The sequence below is a fragment of the Ornithorhynchus anatinus genome, chromosome 10, assembly GCF_004115215.2.
Source record: "Ornithorhynchus anatinus isolate Pmale09 chromosome 10, mOrnAna1.pri.v4, whole genome shotgun sequence".
Lineage (NCBI taxonomy): Eukaryota > Metazoa > Chordata > Mammalia > Monotremata > Ornithorhynchidae > Ornithorhynchus > Ornithorhynchus anatinus.
The window spans coordinates 9559565-9587153 of NC_041737.1; the positions used below are offsets into that span (position 1 = coordinate 9559565).

The 27589-nt window shown below is 46.7% G+C and overlaps 1 protein-coding gene across 1 annotated transcript in view; it reads left to right on the plus strand.

The window, feature by feature from the left end:
- Positions 1–27589, plus strand: part of ANTXR2 (ANTXR cell adhesion molecule 2) — a 126323-nt gene that overhangs the window by 80143 nt on the left and 18591 nt on the right. The window contains exons 15-16 of the mRNA XM_029073295.2: positions 3456–3623; positions 4588–4668. Of these exons, the coding sequence (XP_028929128.1) occupies positions 3456–3623; positions 4588–4668 (249 nt within the window). The remainder of the gene's footprint in view (positions 1–3455; positions 3624–4587; positions 4669–27589) is intronic.

Here is a 27589-nt window from a genome sequence, read left to right on the forward strand (position 1 = left end):
CCCCGACAGCGACCTCCCGTCCTGGCACACATCCCTTCCTTTCAAGCCTCGTGGTCATGGCAGCCGGCAGGAGAGCCGGATGCAGGAAGCATGATCCCTCCCACCCCCGACCCAAGAGTCAGCCCACAGATGCGCACTCTCACCCACGGTCCGGCCCCCCCGTCTCAGTCGTGGTTCACGTATTGCCCGGTGAAACTGCCCCCTGTGACCCTGCCCCCAACCCTCCCGAGGTCTGGGGGCTGTCGGGTGCGGTCTCGCCCTTTAAAACGGAAATCCAGCAGGCTGGACAGAGCCCAGGGTTCGAGCTGAGACCTTTCCCTTTCCCACCCTCTCCTCCTCCAGCTGAGAGCTGGGCAGGCCGACTTAACACGCAGCTGTTGGCATTTGACCCGGGTACCTCGCTGGTATCCTGTGGGACGGATGCCCGTGAGGGTTGTCAGTTTGGGTCTGTAGACTGCTGAAGTGGGGGTTACGCCTTTCCTGGATTCGTCCAGGAGGGTGCCGACTGGTCATCTCATCAGCAGAGTTCATGTGCTTGGCCAGTAGAAAGTGCCCATTAGTTCATTCGTTCAATCGATCTTATTTATTGAGCACTTACCCTGTGCGAAGCCCTGTACTGAGCGCTTGGGAGAGTCCAATAGAACAACAGACACATTCCTGCCTGAAGCAAGCTCACAGTCTAGAGGGGGAGCCAGACATTAACACAAATAAATGATATACACAGATTTATACATATGTGCTGTGGGGATGGGAGAGAGGATGAATGAAGGAACAAGTAAGCAACAGAGAAGGGAGTGGGAGAATAATAATGTTAATAATGTTGGTATTTGTTAAGCGCTTACTATGTGCCGAGCACTGTTCTAAGCGCTGGGGTAGGCATAGGGGAATCAGGTCGTCCCACGTGGGGCTCACAGTCTTCATCCCCATTTTACAGATGAGGGAACTGAGGCGCAGAGAAGTGAAGTGACTCGCCCACAGTCACACAGCCGACAAGTGGCCGAGCTGGGATTCGAACTCATGAGCCCTGACTCCGAAGTCCGTGCTCTTTCCGCTGAGCCACGCTGCTTCTCGAGAAGGGCTTAGTCAGGGAAGCCTTCTTGGAGGAGGTGTGCCTTCCTTGGTTGTCCTGTGACCAACGGGCGATCACGTCGGCAAACTGGCCTGATTCCGCAGTTCCTAATCCCTAAGTTTCCCGCCTCCACTTTCCCCCTGGGAACTGGTGGATCAGGGCAGGAAGTTCACTGAGGAAATTTCCTGTCCCTTCCCTATCCCGACCCTCACGTCAGATGACCACTACTGTCAGCCCAACCCAGCGATAAGGGAGGGGAACCTGGACCCCTATTTCTTCTATGGTATTTGTTAAATGCTTACTGTAACTGTGACATGTTTTCACACTTACTATGTGCCAAGCATTGGATCTTTAAGCACTGGGATAGGTAGAATTATTAAGTGCTTTCCACGCATCAAGCACCGTTCCAAGTACCAGGGTAGATACAGGGCAATCAGAGAAGCAGCGTGGCTCAGTGGAAAGGGCACGGGCTTGGGAGTCAGGGGTCATGAGTTCGAATCCTGGCTCTGCCACTTGTCAGCTGTGTGACTGTGGGCAAGTCACTTAACTTCTGTGCCTCAGTTACCTCATCTGTAAAATGGGGATTACCTGTGAGCCTCACGTGGGACAACCTGATTACCGTGTATCTACCCCAGCGCTTAGAACAGTGCTCGGCACATAGTGAGCGCTTTACAAATACCAACGTCACATTATTATTATTAGGTTGGATGCAGTTCCTATCCCACATGGGGCTCGCAGTCTTAATCCTCATTTTACATATGAGTTAACTGAGGCACAGAGAAGTGAAGTGACTTGCCCGAGGTCCCACAGCAGGCAAGTGGCAGAGCTGGGATTAAAACCCAGGTTCTTTTGACTCCCGGGCCTATGGTTTATCTACAAAGCCACACACTGCTTCTCTTTTCTCCTGAAGTCCCTCGCCAAGGTTTGGCAAAACACTGTGGGTATTCCGAAAGGGTTTCGGGAGTACGAGGTTGCCAGTGACAGAGATGTTGGCAATATCGAAGGAGAAGCCCCCTCCTCACCTCGCTCACACAGAATTCTCCCTGCCAGGGCCATCTATCACATCTCCAGACCTAGCTTTCTGGGGCTTTTCGAAGAGCTCTCAAAGGCCACCTCGGGCTGCCATTTCTTAGTGGCCCAAAATCCGACCTCCCAGTTGAGCACCTTAATCCTCGCGTCGGACTTCCTCCCAAGTTTCAATTTTCCCCGGGCAAAGGCCCCGAAGAGCTAAAGGAGAAGGTCATTCCTCCGGTAAGGAAGCCGCCCTCCAGCGCTAAATGGTTTAATGGTGTTTAAAACACATTTTAACAACCCCATAAAAAACACTGTAAAAGTTCCATTGATCACTCCGAAAGCTACAGACACATTTTTAATGACTCAGCAGGGCCCAGTTGGGAGCGGAAGCCGATGTAATACAGAGTCACGGGTCCGAGTGTAAAAATTCTCCCTGTGAGCTAACCCCCAAATCCCAAACCTTTCCTTGGCTTGCGTCCTTGCCGTGTTACCCAGATCCTTAGTGATTATAACTGTGATTTTTTTTTTTTTTACGCACTTTACTCTATGCCAAGCACGGGATCTTTAAGCGCCAGGATAGGTCCGATTATTAAGTGTTTTCCTCGTGTCAGGCGCTGTTTTAAATGCTGGGGTAGATATACGTTTATCGGGATGGATCCAGTCCCTATCCCACATGGGGCTCGTAATCTAAGTAGGAGGGAGGACCTGAACTTAATCCCCATTTTGCAATTGAAGAAACTGAGGCACAGAGAGGTTAAATGATTTGCCCAAGGTAACACAGCAATCAGTTGGCAGAGCCGATATTAGAAGTCAGGTGGACTGCAAGGCCTGTGCTTTTTAAGACGAGGCTCACAGTCTTAGTTTGAAAATCACTTTTCCCTGAAAGATTCCTGTCCCTCTTGTCTCTGTTCTGACTTTGGCTCTCATATCCCCTGGTCTCAGTGGGGCCCCCCAGTACAGCATGGCTTAGAAGCAGCATGGTTTGGTGGATAGAGCCAAAGGACCTGGGTTCTAATTCTGGCTCTGCCACAAGTCTGCCGTGTGACGTTTAGGCAAGTCATGTCACTTATCTGTGCCTCAGTTACCTCGACTGGGTTAAGAGTGTGAGCCCCATGTGGGACAGGGACGGTGTTTTAGAACGGTGTTTGGCACAAGGTAAGCGCTTAGCAAATACCATTTAAAAACAACCCTGAAACCTCTGACTCTGAGGCCCGTGCTGGTCTACTTCCCGAGTCAGACACCGTAGACCGAAGACAAGGCTGTGCCTTCATCCCCGGGATGGAGACGTGAGAAGACAGCGGGTCACAGCTAAGCCCGAGCCTTGTCGCTGTGCTGCCTTTATCCTCCAGATTTATCCTCTCCATTTTTCCAGGTTCGCTGGGGTGACAAGGGCTCCACTGAAGAAGGCGCGAGGTTGGAAAAAGCCAAAAATGCTGTGGTGACTGTCCCTGAAGAGGCAGAAGAACCTCTCAGGCCCAGGCCTCCAAGACCCAAGCCCACCTACCAGGCTCCTCAGACAAAGTGGTACACCCCGATTAAGGTACGCGCGGAACGCTCCCCCGGGACTCTCACAACTCCCTTCCAGAATCCCTCCTGCTTGGACTGCCCCTTCCCTCCAGGGCCTGGGCCTAGCTGTCCTAGTTGGTGTTTTAGAGTTCTTATATCTTCAAGCGAGGTGGGCCTGGGAGTTAGGATTGGAGGCCACCTTCATTCATTCATTCAGTTGCACTTATTGAGCACTTACTGGGTGCAGAGCACTGTACTAAGCGCTCGGGACAGTACAATACCACAATCAACAGACACATTCCCCGCCCACAGTGAGCTTCTTTAGCCCCTGGAAGGTAGTCATTGGACCAGGTTTGATCCGGAGTCCCCTCCAGATCCAGTCGGGTCACCGTGAAGAGCCCTGGGATCAGCTCGTACCACAGACAGACCAAGTCATAGCACCTATAGAAATGTCAAGTACTTAGAAGGCAGCATAGATGAGAGTTTTCCAAACTGACTCTAAGTGGAAGTGATTTCAGACTGGGCCCCAGAGGGCAACCACCTACCCCGTTTTTGAAAGTTCTTCTGGGGAGTGTGGATCTGACAACCGGGTGCGATGGAGGCTGGCGAGCAACACTTCTGAGGGATGAGTTCACATTTCACTCTGTCCCTCTTTTTATGGGGTCTCTCCCCAGGAGAGTTGACCCTCACTTGGCCAGAAGGCCGGGAGAAGAGGGCCTGAGGCTGGATGATCCAACTGCTCTGAATGTGTTGAGCAGGAGAGGTCGGGTCACCCAGCCACACTGACCAACACGAACACCGAGATTCCTGTCCCCAAGGGGTCAAAGAGGAGTTAGACGTGGGAGGGTCTCCTGGATCTCGTTCAGCCAACAGCACGGCCACCCAGGGGTCAGAGCGTAGGGTGAATATTTTGGAAACGCTTCCCGAGAACAGGACCCCCCGCGTTCCTCTGACCCGTGGGCTCTGCTGTTGTCGGCTGATCCAGGCTTCGGTTTCAGGGTCGGCTCGACGCGATCTGGGCTCTGCTGAGGCGGCAGTATGACCGGGTTTCCCTGATGCGACCGCAGGAAGGAGATGAGGTTTGTTCGGAGGCTGGTGGTGAGGGTCGCGAGGTGGTGGGGGTGGTGAGATGGAGGAGGGGACAAGGCGGGGGGAAATGGGTGTGGGAAGACACAAGCTTAATGAGGCCTCAAGGGACAAGAGTTGGAAAATCCCCGATGGCCAGCCGTTTGCTATCGGCTCACAGAGGTTGGAAATACGCTTTCAGTGCAGTGTGTTCTGAAATAGGTCCGGTTTTGATTGCAGAAAACAGAGAGCCACGTTCAGGAGTCTCCCTCTCTGTCCACCCTGTTATCCGACTGTCGTCCTCACTTCTGGCCTCCTGCCGTCACGATGGTGATGGGGTCTTCCGTCAGGGTGGGCCTCACTCTCTCTTCCCCACAAGTCATGTTCCCCCTGCCCTCGTATGGGAGGGCCTGGTGGTCAGTCGGCCTATACGGGCCTCCGTCTGGCGGGGTTCAATGATGGTTCCGCTAAATCAGTCAGTTAATCAATGGCATTTATTGAGCGCTTACTGTGTACAGAGCACTGTACTAAGTGCTTGGGAGAGTATAGTACAACAGAGTTGGTAGACAACATTCCCTGCCCACAACGAGCCTTCAGTCAAGGGGGAGACAGGCTTTGATACAAATAAATAATTCATAATTGTGTGCATAAGGGCTGTAGAAATCTAACAAGGGTTATCGTTTTCATTTCTCATGTTGAAGTGCTCGTGTCGAAGTGCCTAAGAATGGCACCGTAGAAGGATGCTGTTTGGCTGATTCCAACCGGGAAGGGTTAAGGGTCCCATGGCCTAACTTCATTCAGTCTGGGAATTCTTTCGGGAATCAAAGCAAATCCACGAGTTTTTCTTGTTACGTTTTCTACTTCGTAATAGTTTGGAGAAACACTAAACATCAAGCAGCGTGGCGTAGTGAACATAACGCAGGCCTGAGAGTCAGGAAGTCTAATCCCACCTCCATCACTTGTCGGCTCTGTGACCTTGGGGAAGTCACTTCACCTCTCTGTGCCTCAGTTTCCTCATCTGTGAAATGGTGATTAAGACTGTGAGCCCCCTGTGGGACAGGGACTGTGTCCAAGCCGATTTGCTTGTATCCACCCCAGCGTTAAGTACATTGCCCGGCACGCAGTAAGTGCTTAATAAATACCAACGTTATTATTATTATTGTTATCACTATCCCTCTTGGGGAAAGGGTAGATTTGTTCGGGGAAGGGTGGATTTGTTAGCTGCCGAGTCTTCAAATACAGCTCCTCATCTTGGAAATGTGTTAAATTTAAGGGAGCCCAGTGCTATTTGTTACCTACAGAGGCATTCACGGAAAAGAAAGCAGCAATTTCATTCCCATTAAAGGTTCAGGGGGCGGTTATGACCGACCCCGGGATAAGATGCTTAATGAGTTAGGATGAACGCCATTGCTTTAATGAATTCCGCTCAGAGTGTTCTTCAGCAGATAGTCGCAATCACTTCTCAAGATTCAAAACAATTTTATTTTTTGCATCCAGCTCCTGCTTTCCTGACAGTAATCTCCCGTTATCGTATTTTTTATTAACATCAGCAATTCACTCCGAGTGCAGGCTTGGTGAGGTTTTTCCCAAGCAAGTCATTTGCACAGTGTAGAGGGGAAATGTTTAATATCAGATTGGATCAAACTGAGGACCCTGAAGCTGTATATCTTCTTTGGGGAGCGGTGTCTAGAGTAAATACAACTTTTCATCCCCGGAGACTTTCTTCTTGGGTTTCAAACACCGTCTAGAGGGATGGTCCACGGAACACTACTTGGGGCAGGCTTGGTCAGAGGTTACGAAATGTCTCTTTATGTATTTAAAATCCCTGCTGGAAAAATGCCATTTAAGCATCCATGCCTAGATCAACAGAGGTCATTTTTCACCAGATTCATTGCTTGAGGAGGAAAATCTGGCTAAACCTGAAGCGACTGGTCATCTTTTACATACTTGGTGACCTGTGGAGAATGCTTTGGGGATTTGGGCTTATATGAGTTTTGGTCAGCTTAGGGGAAGTGCCGGATCTAGGTGAACAGAGATGTCAAATGGGGCTTATGATGATGATGGTATTTGTTAAGTGCTTATTACTATTATTATTATTATTAATCATATCTATCAAGCACTTACTGTGTGCAAAGCGCTATACTAAGCACTCGAGGGAGTACGATGTAGCATCAGTCACATTCCCTGCCCATAATGAGTTCACAGCCTCACTCTGTGACTTAACATTGGAATCCAGATTTCAGATCAGAGGGTTTTCTCTGCTCTGGAGAAGCAAAGTGGCCTAGAGAAGTGGTGGAAAGACCACGGGCCTCGGAGTCAGAGGACTTGAGTTCTAATCCCAGCTCTGTCACGTATTGTGACCTTGGACAAGTCACTTCATTTCTCTGTACCACAATTCCATCATCTGCAAAATGGGACTTCAGTACCTGTTCTCTCTACCTCCTACTTAGACTGTGAGCCCCATGCAGGACCTTGTTATCTTCTATCTACCCCAGTGCTTAGTACAATACTTGGCATATAGCAAATGCTTAATAAATACCCTTATTATTATTATTCTCTCTTAGGTCAAATCTAGACCTGATTGAACCGTGCTCACTAAGACATTTAGTCCTGGACCACAGGGTGTTTGACGACCGGTGCGGTCTTTTGGCAGGAAGATTTTTGTGTGTTAGCATCGCGTGTGTTCCTAATGGGGCCCACCGTTTTATAGATGTAGAAAATCAATCTCCATCCCTAAATCTGTAGTTCCTTTTATTAGGTAGAGAGCTATCATCAAAACCCAGTGGTTGGGATTCAAGACGAGTCGACGCGGTTGTGTTTCCCTCTGCATAATTTCCAGGCCCCCTCCCCTGGGGTAACACTGAGATCACTGTTCTTCCATGTCCCTTGATGGTTTAGTTTCCCAGTAGCAGTTCTTTGCCGGTTTCCTTCTTCACTCTCTACCAGTGGCATTTGGGTCTGGAGTTGCAGCGTGTGGCTAGAAGGCGGTCACCCAACAGGGGAAAGATGAGAGGCTTCTTTTAGGGTGCACTGGTCCTTAACCTGGTTAAGGTCCCAGGAGTCACCTGTGTATTCTCTCCCAACGTTTAGTACAGTGCTCTGCACACGGTAGGTGCTTAAAAAATGCTAGAGAAGCAGCATGTCCCAGCAGATGGAGCACAGACCTGGGAGTCAGAAGGACCCGGGTTCTAATTCCGGCTCCACCGCTGGTCTGCCGGGTGACCTGAGGCAAGTCACTTCACTACTCTGGGCCCCAATTCCATCATCTATAAAATAGGATTGAGATTGTGAGCCCTATTTGGGTCAGGGACTGTGACCAACCCGATTAGCGTGTATCTACCTCAGTGCTTAGAACAGTGCCTAGGAAGCCCTTAACAAATACCATAATAATTATTAATATTATTTCGTATCAATCTGGGCTGGAAGCACGGACCTTGGGGCATGCGAGAAAAGCCCGACTAAACACAACTCTAGTTGTGCTTCCTAGAAGGAGGGAACACAAACTTTTTCCCCGTGGGCATCAGCCATTTCTAATCTCCCACTCACATGGCAATTCCAAATAGGCAGATGAAATAAATGTGGATCTGTTGTTTTTTTGTTGGTTTTTTTTGGAAAAAAAGGCTACACATGGATTGAACATATTCTATTCATTAATGGCTGGTCTGCAGATTCAGCCAGGACCCCAGATGTCCCGAATCCTGTATTTTGCTTTTAGTTCTCTGGTGTAAGATGAATGTGTAAAAGCTCAGAGAGGCCGGCAGCTTTTTCTCTCAAAAGCTCTAGGGTTTGATTTGTTCCAGGTTGACTGGCGCTAACTCGCACTCAGAGAACTGGCCACAGATCTATCCACGTTAGGTGCGGCACTATCACAGGGAAAAAACCAAAACAAACCATCTATATTTGCGTGACTTGAGAAAAGATGTCTGCATTTTGAGAACATTAGTCATTCAATGAGTAGTATTTTTGTCTTAATAATGATAATAATAATAATAATAAAAAGCCTACTATGTGCCAATGCTATTTGCCAATCACTGTGCTAAGCCCTGGGGAGACACAGGATAATAAGGTTGGGCACAGATCCTGTCCCACGCCGGACTCGCAGTCTAAAGGGGAGGGAAGAGCAGGTATTTAATCTCGTTTTTACAGATGAGGAAACTGAGGCACAGAGAAGTTACCTGATTTGCCCAAGGTCACAGAGTGGGCAAGCGGCAGAACTGGGGTCAGTGCCCAGGTCCTGTGATTCCTGGACCTATGCTCTTTCCATTAGACCAAGATACTTCTTTATTTAAATCTAGGGTCTATTCTTTTTCAGGCAATCAGTTGTATTTATTGAACGCTTACTGTATGCAGAGCACTGTACTAAGCGCTCGGGAGAGAACACTATAACAGACACATTCCCTGACCACAGTGAACTTACAGTCTAAGGGCAGAATCCTTGCCTGTGTAAAGTTCCTTGTATTTTGCAAGTGTGAAGAATGTTGGATATTAGTAATAATAATGTTGGTATTTGTTAAGCGCTTACTATGTGCCGAGCACTGTTCTAAGCGCTGGGGTAAACACAGGGAAATCAGGTTGTCCCACGTGGGGCTCACAGTCTTAATCCCCATTTTACAGATGAGGGAACTGAGGCACAGAGAAGTTAAGTGACTCGCCCACAGTCACACAGCTGACAAGTGGCAGAGCTGGGATTCGAACTCATGAGCCCTGACTCCAAAGCCCGTGCTCTTTCCACTGCGCCACGCTGCTTCTCCAAGCACGGGAACTGCAGGCATTCCTCACTTAAGACTTAATTGATTCTGGAAAAAAATCGAATGTTAAGTGTTAGGAGCGTCACAGGTTCCCTTAGGAGTTAACTAGACAGGTTTTATATTCCATGCTGATCTCCCACAGAGGCTAACGAATGTTAGCGTGCCAGTCTGTTTTCGCAATCAAATAAACAGAAGATTCTGTTTTCTTTATTAAAACTCACAAAGTTAGAGAAACTCCTGGAAGTAGGATCCTTGTCTGGGTTTCCCAAATCCGGGTCTCTGGGTTAGTTTTACTGGAGTCAAGAGATACAGGCCCGAGACAGGATAACTTGCTGGGAAAAAAAATGTTTGTTTTGTGATGTCCAAGGGTGAAAATCACCAGAAATTTCTGCAGCCGCAGAAAAGTAGTTTGTTTAACATCCGCCGGAAATGGATGAGTCTTCTCTTGTCTTCTGGGACTGTGGAGGAACAGTGTATGTGAGGGGAAGGGGAGGGATCTATATCTCTTTTTCAAGAATCAAAGTGTAAATTAGCTGACTCAATTTCTGCTGACCCGGTAGGATTCAGTTCATTGCTGTTGGTTGAGGCCCAAGAGATGATTCTAGTCGTTAGGTTACTACCTTGGTCACCATAATAGCCACCTCCGCCCAGCAAACAGCCTGTTTTCTGCCCTGAAAAACAAACAAACCCGTCTGTATTCATAAATTGTTCTTTGCCACGCTGTCTCTCGACCCCTTGAGAGTAAACAAACCAACATGCGTGCGTGGGCACGCGCGTGCACACATATATACACACACCCTCTCTCTGTCAGACATTACTCCAGCAACTCTGTCACACTAAATTTCAAGCCAGAGAATGTTTTCCTTTTATTTCTCAGAAGTCCCATTGTAGGCATTTGCTGAGGAGGCCACCGCTGAATTGGATTCCTTGATCAAGTAAATGAAGTTTAAGCCTGAAGTATCAAAGCAGGAAAAGGCTCGCTCTCTCTCTCTCTCTCTCTCTCTCTTTCTGTCTCTCCCTACTCCATCAATCAGTCATATTTATTGAATGTTTACTGTATGCAGACCACTGTCCTAAGCACATGCTTCTGTGGGAAAATGATCTTGACACAGAGTGAAATATGGACTGCAGCGAGGAGGGTCAGGAGGTAGGGAGGTCAGCAAGGAGGCTGATACAGAAATCAGGGTGGGATAGGATAAGTGTTTGGATTACAACATGGACTGAATCCAAACTCCAGACTGTAAACTCATTGTGGGCAGGGAATGTCTGTTATTCTGTTATATTGTACTTCCCCAAGCACTTTGTACAGCGTTCTGCCCTCTATGAATATGATCGACTGACTCATAAGAAGAAAGAGCAGATTTTAGCGACATCGTGAAGGTTGAACCGACCGGGTTTAGGGATAGATCATGTGGGTTGAATGAGAGAGATGAGTCAAGGATACCGCCGTCTCTCCTGCCCCAGCCCTCCTCCCTTTCCTTTACTGTGACCTAGTGCCAGAGTGGTTCATAGCCCAATCAGTAATTATGGTATTTAATAATAATAAAAATAATAGCATTTGCTAAGCCCTTACTGTGTTCCAAGCACCGAGGTAGATACCAGGTAATCGGGTCAGACCCACTCCCTGTCCCACACGGGGCTCACTGTCTTAATCTCCATTTAACAGATGAGGTAACCGAGGCAAGAAAAGTGAAGTGATTTGCCCAAAGTCACTCAGCAGACAAGTGATCGTCTGACTCCATGCCTTTGCTCTTGCCACTAGGCCATGCGGTAGAGACTTTGCTCCTGGCTGGAAGGTTCCCCCCTTCCCTGGCCCCGGAGTCATAGATGTTTCAGCGGTGAATCCGGGAGGTGAGGGAGGGTGGCACAGGTGTGAGCCAGCAGGTAGTCCACAGACACCTGTTCAGGGCCCGCAGTGAGGCCCGCAGTGAGGCCCGCAGTGAGGCCCGCAGTGAGGCGGACGGCCGGATTGTCAGAGGGCCCGGTGGAGAGAGCGGCAGAACCGTTTCGGTCTCACGTCTTCGGCCGCCTGGGGGCCTGCAACACCAAAGGTAGGGCGGGGGGGGGGGGGTGGACACAGCTGCTCTCCCAAACTTGCCTCGGGCACAAACGGAGAGATCTAATGGAGTTTGACTGTGCTGTGGGGGGGGAGACAGGACAGAGAGCCACTTCAGAGACAACTTAATGCGGCAACATCTGCCGCCAAGTTTCCGGGGAGTGACAAGGGACAGCAGGTATGGATCCAAGACGGCACCCAAACAGCCTCCGTTAAGCCACGGCCCCTTTTGAAGGGTTTCCATCAAACGCGCCGGGGTCCGCCGCAGGAGTCTGTGTGGCTTTCAAAGCCCTGTTTTGTTTTGTGAAATAACAAGGTAATGCATAAATGATGCATGGCCACGCTGCCACGCTCTGAAGAGAGAGAGGGGGAGGCGGAAGGGGGAGGCAGAGAGAAAGAAGAAGAAAACCCAGCAGTACTTTTGGAGGGATCTTTTTCGCCACAGATCGGTCTATTCTCGAAGGAGCTTCTTGGCTTTAAGGGAGGTTATGCTAACCTTCAGCCTGCGCCTCCACATTCAGTCAGTCAACAGAACGGGGTTCCTGACTGGCGACGTCTTCGACGGACACCCCCGCGGCCGGGCCCTGACTGCGGTTCTGAGACCCGTCTTTTCCGTGGAGTCCGAGAACCCCAAAGTATGACAAACGGCGGAGTCCCTCTCGCTTGCCGACGGTCCCCATTGCTCGCCTTGTGTCTGAGGCTCCTCTCAAGATTTTTCTAGCACCTCAGCTCTGTGGAACGGTTTCATCCCCAGCGTGTGCTTTTAGAGAGCAGTTTATTTGAAAAGCAGCACAGGCTAATTTAGCTCAGCCTGTGATTCAAGAGAGAGAATAAGCATTTCTCTGTTGCTTTTTTTTTAATGGTATTTGTTAAGTGCTTACTATGTGCCAGACACTGTACTAAATGCTGGGGTAGGTACAAGCTAATCAGGTTGGACACGGTCCCTGTCCCACCTGGAGTTCACGCTTTTAATCCCCATTTTACAGATGAGGGAACCGAGGCCCAGAGAAGTTAAGTGACTTGCCCGAGGTCACCCAACAGACACGTGGTGGAGCCAGAATTAGAACCCAGGACCTTGTGACTCCCAGGCCCATGTTCTATCCACTAGGAAATTCCTGTTCTCTACCTTAGTCTTGGCTAAGTCTCTACCTTGGTCTTGGCTAAGTCGCTTTGATTCATGTTACATTTTCATATTCCCAAGCTCAAGTTGTTCTGCAAAGCGATGGAGCTCTTTAGATTTATTTAAAAAACATAGACTCATTAGCATTTGAAAATAGCTACTGGGAACATATAGTCATTTTTATTTATAATTTGCATTTGTTATACTCTGAATCTAATCACAACTGGTAGCATTTTAAAGATTCAGATGTAACATACCAATTATTTGACAAATAAGGAATAAAAGTTGTTCATTTTTGTGAAACAGGTGAGGGATTTTGAGTGAGATAAAGCTGTACGATTTTATTTTTAGAAAAAACTTCTCTTCCATTTTGTTTGTGTAAATGTGGATGGTTTTCAATGAGATATGACATTTATTGCACATGAAAATGCTGAGGCACTTTGGTTTTCTTGAAGCCTTCTGTTTTCCTTTGAGTTAGAAGACATCTTGCAAAATAATTCCCCATGGGATGCATGGTCAATGTTTATAAACTTTAAGCCATGCCCATTTTTAGGATGCACATTAAAAACCACAGACCTATGTTAAGTGCTAAGCTCTCACAATCTTCGGTTGGAAATAAAAAAACCTCAGATTTTCACTTGCTATTTAAACCAGCCTGAAAAATGAGGAATTTTGAGGAGGAAATGTTTTCTTAACATTGGAATGGACAGTATTCTTCAACAGTCGCTTTTGTGCAGGTAGTAAAGAACTGCGTTTGTGTCGTGCAGCAAACTACATTGTGCAAGTCCAGGACCTTTAAATGAGTTTTCAATGGGTGGTTATGATTAAACAGATGTAATTGTTCTTTGGGCTCAAAGAAGATGCCAACGATAGTTATTAACGTGTGTGTGTGTGTGCAGCTGAAAAGGCCAATGTGGGATCCACGATCCCAACTACAGTGTACACACACAAAGGCTATCCATTGTTGTGATGTAGCGTTTGTTGTTTGCGGGGCCCGATGGTCTCATTTTCTCCTCCTCGACTCACCATCCTTCTGCAGCTCCGAAAGAGCCACTCCCTTCTGGATTGCTCTGGCCCATGGAGATTTTCCTCTCCTGCAGAGTTTCTGTTACTACTAGAGTTCTGCAAAGATCCAGCAGTCTCTGAGGTTTCATTGTACTGTTCCTTAAAAAGTTGCCTCTGTCCTCTTTGTTTTCGGTTTGGGTAGCCCGCGGTCACCCGTTCTCCTCACACGGCCCTACCCAGTTGCAGCTGTGTTGAAGTGAGTATCGTTTCAATATGAGGAAACCGGCTTTGTTCTAGGACCTCTCTGTGTGTGATCCTGGCTTGCCACTTGAAGTCGAGTAAAGTTAATAAATGACAGCGATGGAAGTGTTCAAGGAGCCGGATGTGGCCTCCTCCCAGACGAAGAGCAGGTTGGCCAGCGAGCGCTTCAGCTCTGCCCCAGGCTTCCTCCAGACTCTGTTTGGCCATGTCGTAATGGGTGTTTTGGCCTTAGATATTCTATTTTCTGGTCTGATTTGGCCAGTGGCAGCGCCCAGGAAAAAGAACTCTGTGATAGAACTTAGCTTTGAGTTGCTGGTGACGGATATGTACGTTAAGTGCTGTTCATAAATGCTTCTCTCAAGTACATAACAATAATAATAATAACGGTACTTGTTTAGTGCTTACTATGTGCCAAGCACTGTTCTAGGCACTAGGGTAGATCCAAGTTGATCGGGTCGGACACGATCCCTGTCCCACCTGGGGCTCACACTCTTAATCCCCATTTTACAGCTGAGGGACTTGAGGCTCAGAGAAGTGAAGTGACTTGCCCAAGGTCACCCAGCAGACAAGTGGAGGAGCTGGTATTAGAGCCGAGGTCCTCCTGACTTCCAGACCCGTGCTCAGTCCACTAAGCCGAGTACATAAGTGCTCCCCTCTAGACCCCGCAAGTAGGAAACGGCTGATGGTTCAATTCGGCCGCTCCTCTCCAGGAGAGATGTGACAGCTTTAGCTGTCTTCCGCATCCAGATTTATGGGCTGGTCCCGTGCTCTTAACCAGATTAGTTCCTTTTCCATTAACTGTGTAAAGTAGGGCAGCTGTCCGAGAGGCTGGTTGTAAATTTGATAATGTCGCCCGTGTTAATCTTTAGGCTTTTCAGATGGCAAAGGCAGCAGATAACAGGATTAAAGTTTCACGACCTAAGGTTTTCGCGGCCTGAGATGAAGTTGGACAGATCAGGGGAGGCAGGGAGCAGGGACGACGCGGGGAGAGAGAGGAGATTCGGGGAAAGGGAATGACTTCTCAAATTAATGTTAATTGGTGGCAAGGAGTTTTTCATCTCTGCTTTTCATTAGGAAGAAAAGTCCTGTACACAGCAGTCATGCTTGAACTCAGATGCACCTTTGGGAGATTTGGGGTTTAGAGGGGAGAGATTGGCTTAAACAGTATATTTTTGTGAGAGCATTTCCCAGAAATATTTTTGTGTGCCTCTCTCAAATGTTTAATAGGGGTTAATATGTCGTCCTTCACCCTTGGACAGTTACCTTAGGGCAGTCAGGATGGCTAGACGAGCGACCGAAAATCCCGGTAAAATCTCCGTGGCAGTAAGGCAACACAATAATCATGATAAGACTGTAAGCTTGTTGTGGGCAGGGGACGTGCCTGCTAGCTCTGTTTATTTTACAATACAACACAATTCAATACAACAATATTGTATAATACAATAACACAATATTGTACGGCACAACACCACAATATTGTACAACACAACCCAATATTGTACAGTACAACCCCATTGTATTGTACTTGCCTGACCACTTAGTGCAGTACTCTGTACATAGCGCAGAGGAAGTGCTCGATAAATACGATCGAATGAATAGTAAGCACTTAATAAATACCGTTGATTGGTTGAGAATAATTGCAGTATTTTTTATGCACTTACAATGTGCCAAGCACTGTAATAAGTGCTGTGGTAGATACAGGAAAAGCGGGTCCCACAGGGGGCACGCAGTCTAAGTAGGAAGGAGAAGAGGTCTTGCATCTCCATTGTGCAGGTGAGGGAACTGAGGCACAGAGAAGTGAAGTGACTAGCCCAAGATCACACAGCAGGTAAGTGGCAGAGCAGAGACCTTGGGGAAACTCCCTTAACTTCTCTGTGTTCTCAGTCGCCTCATCTGTAAAATGGGGATTGAGACTGTGATCCCCTTGTGGGACGTGGATCGTGTCCAACCTGATTACCTTGTATCTCCCCCAGCGCTTAGAACAGTGACTGCCACAGAGTAAGCGCTTAACAGATACCATAAAAAAAATGGACTAAGCTTTGGCCAAGCCCATTCAGTCCATTGGACTTCAAATTCAGCACCACACTTCCTCTCTCTTTCCTCCATGACACTTGCTCCTTTCAAAGCAGCGTGGGAGACGGTGGAATGTTTCCAACTTCAACCGTGGACAGGCAGCCTCTTGACGGTTTGGGCCGCCACCCTGATGTAGTGTAAAAATAAGGCCTCTTTCATTCCATTCAATTACAAGTAATGGACTATTAATGCCGCTTCCTGTCATTAAACATATATAGATACATATGACCGCCCCCGCCTCCTCCCCCAGCTGGGTCACTCGGAGATTGATTTTGCAACTCGCACTAACTATGGTGGACAAATGTTAAATGAAAATCAATCACTTTAATTTAAAACGGTTAAGTCCTCAGCCTTTATTAAAGAGTCTTTGTCGGGCAGCTAACCGGATGATAAGTAACAGCCGTCCTGCCCTCTGCCCCACGAGAGCATAGCAGCCTCATCCCGATTTTCTTCTCGTTAATCCAGGTCCCGATTCCCGGATCGATCTGGGGGAAGCCCTTTCCTTGACGTCATTTTTAAAATTAGCCAAACCCTTTATCTGTCCCTGGTGTAACTGTTACTTACGGAGGGTGAGGCTCATTTGGCTACATATCGTGGGCTCAGGCGGTATGGCATCATTCCTTCTCGAGTGAACAATCTGTAGATCCGAGATATTTCCACACGGTGAGAATGAATGAGGATCAGTGCATGTAGAACCCGCAGAATAATCAGGCTCTGTTCTTTGAAGAGGACCGGAGTATGGAAAGCATCTATCTCCTTTAAAGCAAAATTAAGTTTTTCTGGAAGTGGCAAGCTGGGGAAATTGGAGAGTTTGGGGTTGTCCGAAAGCCACGAGTGAAAGCAGTGATGGAGCTCATTCATTCATTCAGTTTTATTTATTGATTCTTTACTGTGTGCAGAGCTCTGTACTGAGTGCTTGGGGAAGTACAGTATAACCCTAAACAGGCACATTCCCTGCCCACAGCAAGCTTATATGTGATTATGGATAGCTGTCCAAAGAAGATGCCACTGATGTGAAATTCACGCTTAGTATTTTACTCTTTCCGACGCCATGCAACTCCACAAACTGGGTGACGGCCCGGGACCAGAAAGAAGCCGGTCGATCTAATAGATCAAGAGTATTTGCTGAGCGCTTACTGCAGGCAGAACACTGTACTGAACACTTGTGGGGAGCGTAATTATCAGCTAGAAGCACTGCCCTCAAGGAGCTTCCATTCAAATGGGGATGACTGACAGACAAGTCATTTACAAGTAGTTGGAGCAGGAGAAAGAAACAATCCCTCAGTTGCTGAGACTGAGAGAATAAACAGTCCAATTAATAGTGAAATAATCACCATTACTGGGAATCAGAGGACCTGGGTTCTAATCCCGAGTCTGCCACATGCTTGCTGAGTCACCTTGAGCCAGTCACCTAACTTCTCCAGGATATCAGTTCTCCTGTTCTCCCTTAGATTGTGAGCCCCAAGTGGGACAGGGACTGTGTCCATCCTAATTCACTTGTATCCCCCCCAGCTCTTAGAACGTTGTTTGACGCATAGTGAGCGCTTAACGAATAGTACTAAAAAAAAGGTAGAATGTTGAAACTATGCATCTGTACTAAGAGCAAGTGAATAATCCTAAGTGCTAAGGGCAGCCAGAGGCTTTGAAGTTGGGGAGGGTTGTGATCAGACAGATATGAAGACAGAGTTCCAATAGATCATTTTCATGCCCCTTAGACACTCGCTCCTCCCTTCCATGCTCCCTGATCTTGGCAACCTCTCCTGGCATTTAATGAATCATTTTAGGGGAAGATTACTCTACATCAAACGGAAACTCCTTACCATGGGTTTTAAAGCACTTAATCAGCTCACCCCACCCCGCCTCACCTCGATAATCTACTCCAGCCCAGCCTGCACACTCTGCTCCTCTGATGCCGGCTTAGTCGCTGTGCCCCGATCTCATCGATCTCGCCGCCGACCACTTTCCCTCCTCCTCCCCATAGCTGGGAACTCCCTCCCCCTCCGCATATGCCGGACCACCACTCTTCACCTTCAAAGCATTACTAAGGTCACAGCTCCTCCAAGAGGCCTTCCCTGATTAAACCCTTTTTTCCCCATCTCCCGCTCCCTTCTGTGTCATCTGTGCGCTTGGATCTGTGACCTTTGGACACCTGATATTTGCCCCACCGCCAACCCCACAGCACTTATGTACATATCTTTAAATTATACAGGATAAATTACTCATTTATTCATATTAACATCTGTCCCCCTACCTAGACTGTGAACTCGTTATAGGTGGGGGAACGTGACTGCTGATTCTGTTTTATTGTACTCTTCCAAACACTCAGTACAGTGCTCTGCACATAGTAAGGGCTCAGCAAATCAGTCAATTTATCATTTCAGTAATAATTGTGGCATTTATTAACTGCTTTCTACGTGCTTGGTTAATCAGGATAATCAGGTTGGACAGAGTCCTTGTCCCACATAGGGCTTACAGTCTTAATCTCGATTTTTACAGATGAGGTACATGAGGCCCAGAGAAGATAAATGATTTGCCGAAAGTAATGATTTGCCGAAAGTCACACGGTAGAAAAGTGGGGTCACGGTAGAAAATTGGCGGAGGCAGGATTAGAATACAGGTCCCTCTGACTCCCAGGCACGCGATCTATCCACTAGGACATTACTTTGAGTATGAAGTACAATTATGTAAAACGGAACTCACAAGTAAGCTAGCTGCCATTATGACCCACTCTGCTGAGTCAAAAAGATGGTAGAAAAGGAATTTATTTGATCTTTGGAAAGTTGAAGCCATATTAGGAGAGTGTACACAAATTAAATAAAATTGGTCTACAGGAGATGAACCAAAGAGTGAGTGGAGAATGAAGTAAACAGATGAACTTTAACATCTGAGCTTTGAAAGGTGTTGTGTTTCCTAATCTATCAAGTCCAGAATACAAATAAATATTTTTTTAGGATGGGGTAACATTTTCCAAATTGAAGCAATTGTATCAAATCCAGAGGTACTATCATTTTCAGTTTAGGAGACTGCTGGTGCAGTATACAGTGATTTATTGTGAACGTTCCTTGTTAAAGTCTGATTTTCAAAACCATTTCCATCACCGCTTCTGGCATCGAGAAAATTTATTTTGAGATGACTATTTATTTCCTAAATCTATCTGTCTGGCTCAGCCTCTTGGCGTGAGTGAACTACGTAGCAACTGATTCTGACTGTCTAACCTTCACCTTGATTCAGCAGAAAAAATCTGCCCCAAAGCAGCTTTCCAAAAAAACAAAACACAATGAAAAAAATCTTCACACTGTCTCCTTGGCAGTCAGTAGTAATAAAAATTGAGACATACAGGCTTCTGTTCATTTTAAGACAAATCCCCAAGGTTTGAAGAGCAGGGAAATGAAGGAGGATTAGGCTTTTAAAGGACAGGTTTTTAGTCAATCTGTTTGCTATCAGCAGTAATTCATGCCACTTTGCCATTCTTTACATTGGAGACAGTGAGTTTGAGGGTTTTCCCAATCATAACGCTTTCTTGGAAAGCGACATCTAGGTGAAGCATTTTGAAAAGCTTTGATGTCACCACTCCCTAACCAGAGAAAATGAATGCACTTTTCTAAGCTCATTCATAAATCATCAGAAACACTCTTGACTTTCTCCCTCCGTATTCAACTCAGGGCAAACTCTCTAGCGTTGTCCAACTGTGTCCAACCCGATTACTTCGTATCTACCCTAGTGCTTAGAACAGTTCCTGGCACATAGTAAGCACTTAACAAATACGGTAATTATTAGTATTATTAGCACCGGAACCAAGTCTTTCCGATTCAGGGGCATAGAGAGAAACTAGTAAGTGTACGAGTGAAGAGCCTTGGCAGAATGGGTAAGATTTTCTTGGGAACCTTTAAAATAAGCAAAGGCAACATAGACACTTAGTTCCTGATTTTATTAACCTTTTTTTTAAGATGCATGATTCTGAGGCAATCTGAATTTTCTTTAGGACAGAGGAATAATTAAAAAATCAATTAATGGTATTTATTGAGCACTTTTACTATGTGCAGAGCACTGTACCATACACTTGGGCGATAACAATATAACAGCTGGTTGAGATGTTCCTTGCTCAAAATGAGCTACAGTCTAGAGAACTACTAAATCAGAGCTACTACAGTTAGTGAGAGAGCATCACACATTCTGCTCTTTTAAGGTCACAGGAAATGCCAGCTTTATGAACTCAACATTTTTTAATTTAAAAAAATGGCACCTACAGAAATTGAGCAGTGGAAATTTTTGGTTCTTATGTGATTATTTTTATTGGCTTCAACATGTCCTTTTCCTTGATTGTGTAGAGAAATGTTTCCCAAAGTGTATGCAGCACAGAATATTGTATTTGATCTGCTTACAGGGCAGCGGTTAGGGTAATATTCATCTATTTATTTGAGTGCAGAAAGAGAAGATCTTTTTTAGCATCCAATAAGTCTGCGTACACATAGGTTTTCACCAGCTGTTTGAGCCCGAACTCTCAATAATGATGGTGTTCATTAAGTGCTTACTAAGTGTCAAATACTGTTCTAAGTGCTGAGGTAGATACAAGTTAATCAGGCTGGACACAGCCCCTGTCCCACATGGAGCTCCCAGTCTGAGGAGGAAGGTGAATAGTTATTAAATCAAAACCGAGGCACTGAGAAGTGAAGTGACTTGCCCAAGGTCACACAGCAGGCAAGTGGCATTGCTGGGATTAGAACCCAGTTCCGGTGACTTCCAAGGCCGTGTACTTCCCATTAGATCCCAGTGCCTTTCAGTCCTATGTTGGGAAAACCAATTCCTCCAGGATTTTTCCATGTGGAGTTAATGAAATTTCCTTAGGAAAATATCGGTTCACTATATGATCCTTGCAAAGCCCTGACACATTCGACAGACAGGGATTCCAGTGATCGTAGACTCCAGCTCCTGGGACTAAGATACTTCTCGATGAAGCCTGGTTTCTGAGGAAAAGCAAAAGCACTGTGATCCCATCTCTCCCAGTGCCATAGCTCCTTTCCTAGGGTTCTTGATCCTAATTTTGATGATAATAATTGTAGTATTTGCTAAGTGCTTGCTGTGTGCCAGGCCCTATTCTAAGTGCTGGAGTGAATACAAGCAAATCGGGTTGGACACAGTCCCTGTCCCACCTGGGCTCCCAGTTTCAATCTCCATTCATTCATTCATTCAATAGTATTTAGTGAGTGCTTACTATGTGCAGAGCACTGTACTAAGCGCTTGGAATGTACAAATCGGCACCAGATAGAGACGGTCCCTGCCCTTTGACGGGTTTACAGTCTAATCGGGGGAGACGGACAGACAAGAACAATGGCAATAAATAGAGTCAAGGGGAAGAACATCTCATTAAAACAGATGAGGTAACTGAGGCATAGAGAAGTGACTTGCGCAGGGCCACGCAGCAGACAAGCGGCGGAGCCGGCGTTAGAACCCAGATCCTTTTGACTTCCAGGCCCGTGCTCTGTGCAGTAATGAATAATATTGCACTGGGAGTTGTGTCAGAGCCCAGCAAAGACAGGAATTCATTGGTGCTTGTCATCTTCAGGACAAACTGAGAAGGCCCCCACTGTCTGGGAAGGAAACTCATTGCCACACTGGAATTGGCCCTCCATCTTTTATGACACCCTGAGAGCTCAAGGATGACATTCCTTTCACCGCTCTTATCATGTGCACATGTGCACTTAGCGAAGGGAACCAATTTTGAAGACCCAACCCTCACATGGCTGTTGGTTGCGTGCACACAAGAGTCCTCATTATCAATGGCTCTGTTTACTGAACGGTGGCGGAATCTGAGCAAGCCTCTTGGTGAGGGTGCCCTTTTCCTGAGGAAGAGAAAAGAAACTAGCCCAGGACTAAGAAAGAAACCATTTTGGTACCAGTAGAGTTGTGATTTTCCATCACGAGGCTTGGGAGGTGCCTCCGATCTAGGTAACAGTGGTCAGTCGGTCTTATTGACTGAGCATATAAATATTATTTCTGTTAATGGCGGTGTCCCCCGTTCTAGACACTAAACTCATTGTGGGCAGGGACTGTTTCTGTTTATTATTGTATTGGACTCTCCCAGCGCTTAGTACAGAGCTCCGCATACAGTAAGTGCTCAATAAATACAAACGAACGAATGAATCCCGGGAGCTGCTCCACTAAACCAGCCAGGTCCGTTCCCCTGGAAGCAGCCAGGATTTCAGAAAGTGACAGCGCTGATAATTGAGACATAAGAGAAAGGGGCAGCAGGTTTCCCAGGGTGACACTGTCTGCAGAGGAGGAGGAAGCGATAAAGAATGAAACCAGTGATGGTATCTGACGTTTTCGGAGGGATGATGCAGACAGCAACTAATGAAGTAGACCAGCCAGACCGGGTGATCTGGCAACGGTCCCGGGTCAGAGGGCTTTCGGGGAGGAAGAAGACTCCGGATGCTACTCTTCCTCGGAATCTGAGCGAGAAATAAAATAACGGTCACATTCCGTGTCGGCTGGGCTGGCGCCGGCACTGACAGGTCCCGGTGCCAGCTGGAGTGGACCGATACCACCTAGCTCGTTGTGGGCAGGGAATATATCTGTTTATTCTTTTCTTGTACTCTTGTACAGTGCTCTGAATACAGTAAGTGCTCAACAAATACGAATGAATGAATGAATGAAGAATCAGAAGACGATGGCGGCGCTCCTTCTGTCTGGCTTGTGGCCTGTTTTGTGTCAGGTTTTCTGGCCCACCCAGCATGACAGTCTCTCTGGTATTTTGACTGCAGTGAGCTTTGCAAATTATAGTTTTGTATCCAGTTACATTTCTGGGGCAACTCGACTTTGGACAGGGGAGTTTTCAGAAAGCAGATCGGTTTGTGTTAAGAGGTGGTTGAAGAGCATTGCGTGGTCCAGAAGCAGATTCTCGAGTCTCAGAGACTTCTGCTTATATCGCTCATGCTTCAGGTATTGGTTTTCGGTGTTCCCCACCAGCTGCAGAAATCCCAAGGCATATCTGGGCAGGTCTCCATGGAGACCGAATTATGGCCAGGTGATTTGGTCTACCTGATCCAGCTGATTCCGTCCCATAGGAATGGGCCTGAATTTGACGTCTTGTCCCAGCCATGGTGTTAGAGCGTACAGCGTATTGCATTCGAATAATTATTACCTGTCACTCTCCATTTACTAGACATTCACTTCTTAGTACAGGCATGGATGGGGCTTGTGATAGTGACCTAACCCAGTGATGGTGGGTACCAACTCTATCTCTCTCTCTCTCCCCTTCCACTCCCTTTGCCCCCCTCCTCACCCTCACCCTTCCCACTTGGTTTATGACGAGGGTTAACCATTGAACTCAACTAGTCCTACACCAAGGACACCAGGCAATCCACCTCTCCCTTGGAAAGCCCAAATGATATAAAATTATTACCCCGGTTATTGTCGAGCCTCCCATTAAGGGACGGGGTGTGGACTGTAGTAAGTAGGGTTATTAACTCAAGTCATCGTTGTCTCACAATCCCCATTGGATGGAGACAAAAATCAAATATGGGAACAGGTAAAGATTTATATTCCCCCAGAAAAAAAGAGGAATGACTAACCCATGAAATCTGGGGAGCCATTCTCAGTGTTTGCAGGGAAATGACAGTCAAGAATTAGCGTGGCCTACTGGACAGAGCACAGGCCTGAGAGTCCGAGGAGCTGGGTTCTAATCCCAACTCTGCCAGTTGCCTGCTGGCCTCCTGTGCTACCTTGGAAAAGTCCTTTAGCTTCTCAGTGCCTCAGTTGTTTTGTCCTCTGTAAAATGGGGATTCAATACCTGTTCTCTTTCCTTCTTAGACTGTGAGCCCTATGGGGGAGGGAGAATAGGCATCGGATCCCTATTTGACAAATGAGGAAACTGAGGCGCAGAGAAGTTAGTTATCTTGTTAAAGATCACCTCTAGACTTTAAACTCCTTGTGGGCAAGGACTGTGTCAACCAACTCAGCTACACTGTACTCTCCCAAGTGCTTAATACAATGTGCTGTATACCAAAAGCACTCAATAAATATGAGTACTTGATCACCCAGCAGACAAGAGGCGGAGGCAGGATTAGAACCCAGGTCTCTCGACTCTCACCCCCATCCTAGGCAATATACAGTAATGCCACTTAAATACACCTCAGTGATTGTATAGGTGAAGCAGGTGCTTCCTCCTAAATCCCCATCCACTGACCCAAGACAAAGGTCATAGTAACTTATGTGTTAACATTGCCAATTATTTACCTTCTGGATAAATTTTCAAACTCAATGCAAGTCTAAAAAGAAGGAGGAAAAGCCAAGAGGTGTTTTTTTTTAACCCATTTGATATCTGGAATACATTTTGTGCTTCTATGAAGTGTTATGATTGAGAAGAACCTTTATTTAGAGAAATAAAGCACTGCTGAGGAAGCAGTTACCCGGGTATATTAATTATCGAGCCTGGCTCTCCATTCTGGGAGAAGTTATATCGCTGCTCGAAAGTGACCTTGTTAGAAGCGGCAGAGTGAAAGAGAGATGTACAGGGCCTCTTGAGATCAAGTGGAGTGATGCGTATCAGGAGAAGACACTAAAGATTTATTGTCTGTGGCAAAAGAAACACAGATCTCTGCTTGTGCAGTAAGTGTTTTTGACATCACACACCGTAAAGGATGATTGGGTACTGGAGTTGGAAAGTGCTCCAGTGATGGAAAATACCAGGCATTTTTCTGTTGCCTTTCTCTCAGGAGTTTGCCTCCCTTGGCCTTTTCTTTGCAGCTCTGGGTTTGCACCAGTTGGCTCCAGTCAGGCAATCTGACCCAAGAGAAATTTTTTTTTTTAAATGGTATTTGTTAAGTGCTTACTATGTGCCGGGCACTGTACTGAGCCCTGGGGTAAATACGGGATAATCGGGTTCGACAAAGTCTCTGTCACTTAGGGCTCACGATTTTAATCTCCATTTTATAGATGAGGTAACTGAGGCACAGAGAAGTGAAGTGACTTGCTCAAGGTCATAGAGCACACAAGTGGCAGAGTCAGGATTAGAACCCAGGTCCTCTGACTCCCAGGCCCGTGCTCTGTCCACTAGGTCACGTCGCTTTCCAAAACTCGTGAAAATAAGCTTGCAAAAATAGATTCTCTGGACTGAGCAGACTTTGGGCAGGATGGTTCTCGAGAAGCCAGGGTTGATGGTTGGGTTTCTCCATGGTTAATTTTATTTTGGTTTAAGGAATCCAGAGCTTCGGCCCAGGGAGGGAGAGGGCTTGGAGAGCTGTGCCTCAGTTTTCTCAACTGTAAAATGAGGATTCAGTACAATGGCCACAATTATTATTATTATTTTATTATTGCTATTATCATTAACTCCTGTTGTCCCTCCTCCTTAAACTGCGAGCCCTTTAGGGGACAGGGACCGCGTCCAACCTAATTAACTTGTCCCTATCCCAGCACTTAGAAGAGTGTTTGACACATAGTAAGCGCTTAACAAATACCATTCAAATTTTTGAAAAAAGCAGATCTGAAGGGAACGAATGAAACCGAGTCCTGGCCTGCCAGGCAGCTTCCGGCAGATGGAGGAGGGAAAAGATCAAATTAAGGAAAGATGTGTGTATGTGTGTGGCGTCCACGGGTGGGTATGTAACGTCAGTGTGTGCGTGGGTTGTATGAGGATGTGTAGCGCTGAGATGTTTGTGTGGGGCAAGTTCCGTCTGCGGTGGGAGTATCTGGAGATCCCGAGGGAGTTTGGCGTCGGGGTGTTTTGTGGGGCGGGCCAGGATGTGTTTGTGGCATTGGTGTGGATGTGTTTGTGGCACCGGTGTGTGTGGGTGTGTGTGTGAGTCAAAAGAACAGGAAATCAGTTTCACTGTTGGTGTGGCAGGAGAGTGGTTCGAGGAGCATCGTACTTATTAGTCCACAAGTGGCTGTTTTGGAGCAGGGAGCATGATTTCATCCTCCCAAATCTCCTTGCTGTCGCTGTGATGGCAGAGGTGAATAATGAAGGCTTGGGTCCCCTTAAGAAACCTCTCATCCAGCATTTATGTGCATATCTGGAATTTTATTTATTTGTATTAATATCTGTCTCCACCTCTAGACTGTAAGGTCATCTTGGGCCAGGAAGGGGTCTGTTATATTGTTCCGGTCTACTCCTCCAGCTACTTAGTACAGTGCTCTGCACACAGTAAGCGCTCAACAAATACACTCAACTGATTCTTTCGCTGACACACCAAACTAAACAGCCCAGTGCTGCACAGATGACAGAGAGGTGCACGGGTGTTAAATTAGATTTTTATGTTTTTCTTTAAAACATCTTTGAAAATAATGACGGAATGGAATTTAGTAAAATGGACAGGTTTGGGAGCATCCTAAATGCTTAACATCTATCTAGCTTACCTAGTTGTCCTTTTTATTGGAAGCAGATGCCCCGACAGTGAAGTTCACCTCTAAGCGTGGATGTATGTGTGGCTGAAAAGGCCGACTCAGCGTCCACAGGCCTGACCACAAAGTGTAGACAAAAAGCTTATCCCTCGTGGTGTTTTTCTATTTAGTGTTTGTGGTGCCTGATGCTGTTTTCTCATTTGCCTCCTTGTCTCTCTCTCTATGAAAATGGAAGATGAAGTAGGAGTCACCAGGTTTTCCAGCTACCTTTGTCAGAACCATGGGGAAATGTTCAATAGGGACTGTAAAACTAAACTTAAAATCAAACTCTTCCATTTCCGACTTCCCACTGACAAATGTGATCTGTAAAGTTGCCAAACAGTTGCTGTGAGAGGAAAGGGATGTGAAGCAAACGAGTGTTATTTATAGCAGCAAACTATCAAATAGGATCGAAGATGTAACTTTTGCTCTAACTGGCAAGCCGAACCTCAGCTCCGCCCGCTCCGTCAACTCAGATTTATTTCAGGCCCGGTTTTTAATAATAATGATAACATAATAATAATGGTATTCGTTAAGTCCTTACTTTGTGCCAGGCACTGTATTAAACACAGGGATAGATGCAAGATAATGGGGTTGGACACAATCCCTTTCCCCCATTGGGCTCATTTTACATTTTACAGATGAGGTAACTGAGGCCCAGAGAAGTAAGGTGACTTGCCCAAGGTCACTCAGCAGATAAAGTGGCAAGGTCGGGATTAGAGCCCAGGTCCTTCTGGCTCTCGGCCCATGCTCTATCCACTGGACCACACTGCTTCCCTGTGAAACCTCAGTGGACTTCAGAGAAGTGAGAAAGACAGGTGCTGATGGGGTTTTGGCCTTTTAGGACCAACTTGAGGTGGGACAGTAATTGCTGATGAAAAGACAACTTCCCACTGGTGGCACTCTTCAAAGTCACCCACGACCTCCTTAGCTAAACCTAATAGGCTGTACTCTAACCTCATCTTCCTTGACCTCTCAGCTGTCTTTGATAGTATTGACTAATTCCTCTTCCTGGAAAAACCATCAAACCAAACCAAACCATCCAACACTTAGGGTTTCTGGTTCCTTCTACCTCTCCAGCTGCTTCTCAGCCTCACTAGCCGGCTCTTTTTTTTCCACCACTGGGCTAGTATCCCCGAGCACTTCCGCCTGTATCCGTAAGATATTTATTTTTACGAATGTCTGTCCTTTCCTCTTCTCCCACTCCCTTCTGAGTCACCTTGACTCGATCCCTTTATTCATCCCCCCCCCCAGCCCCACAGCGCTTACGTACATATCTGTAATTTTATTTATTA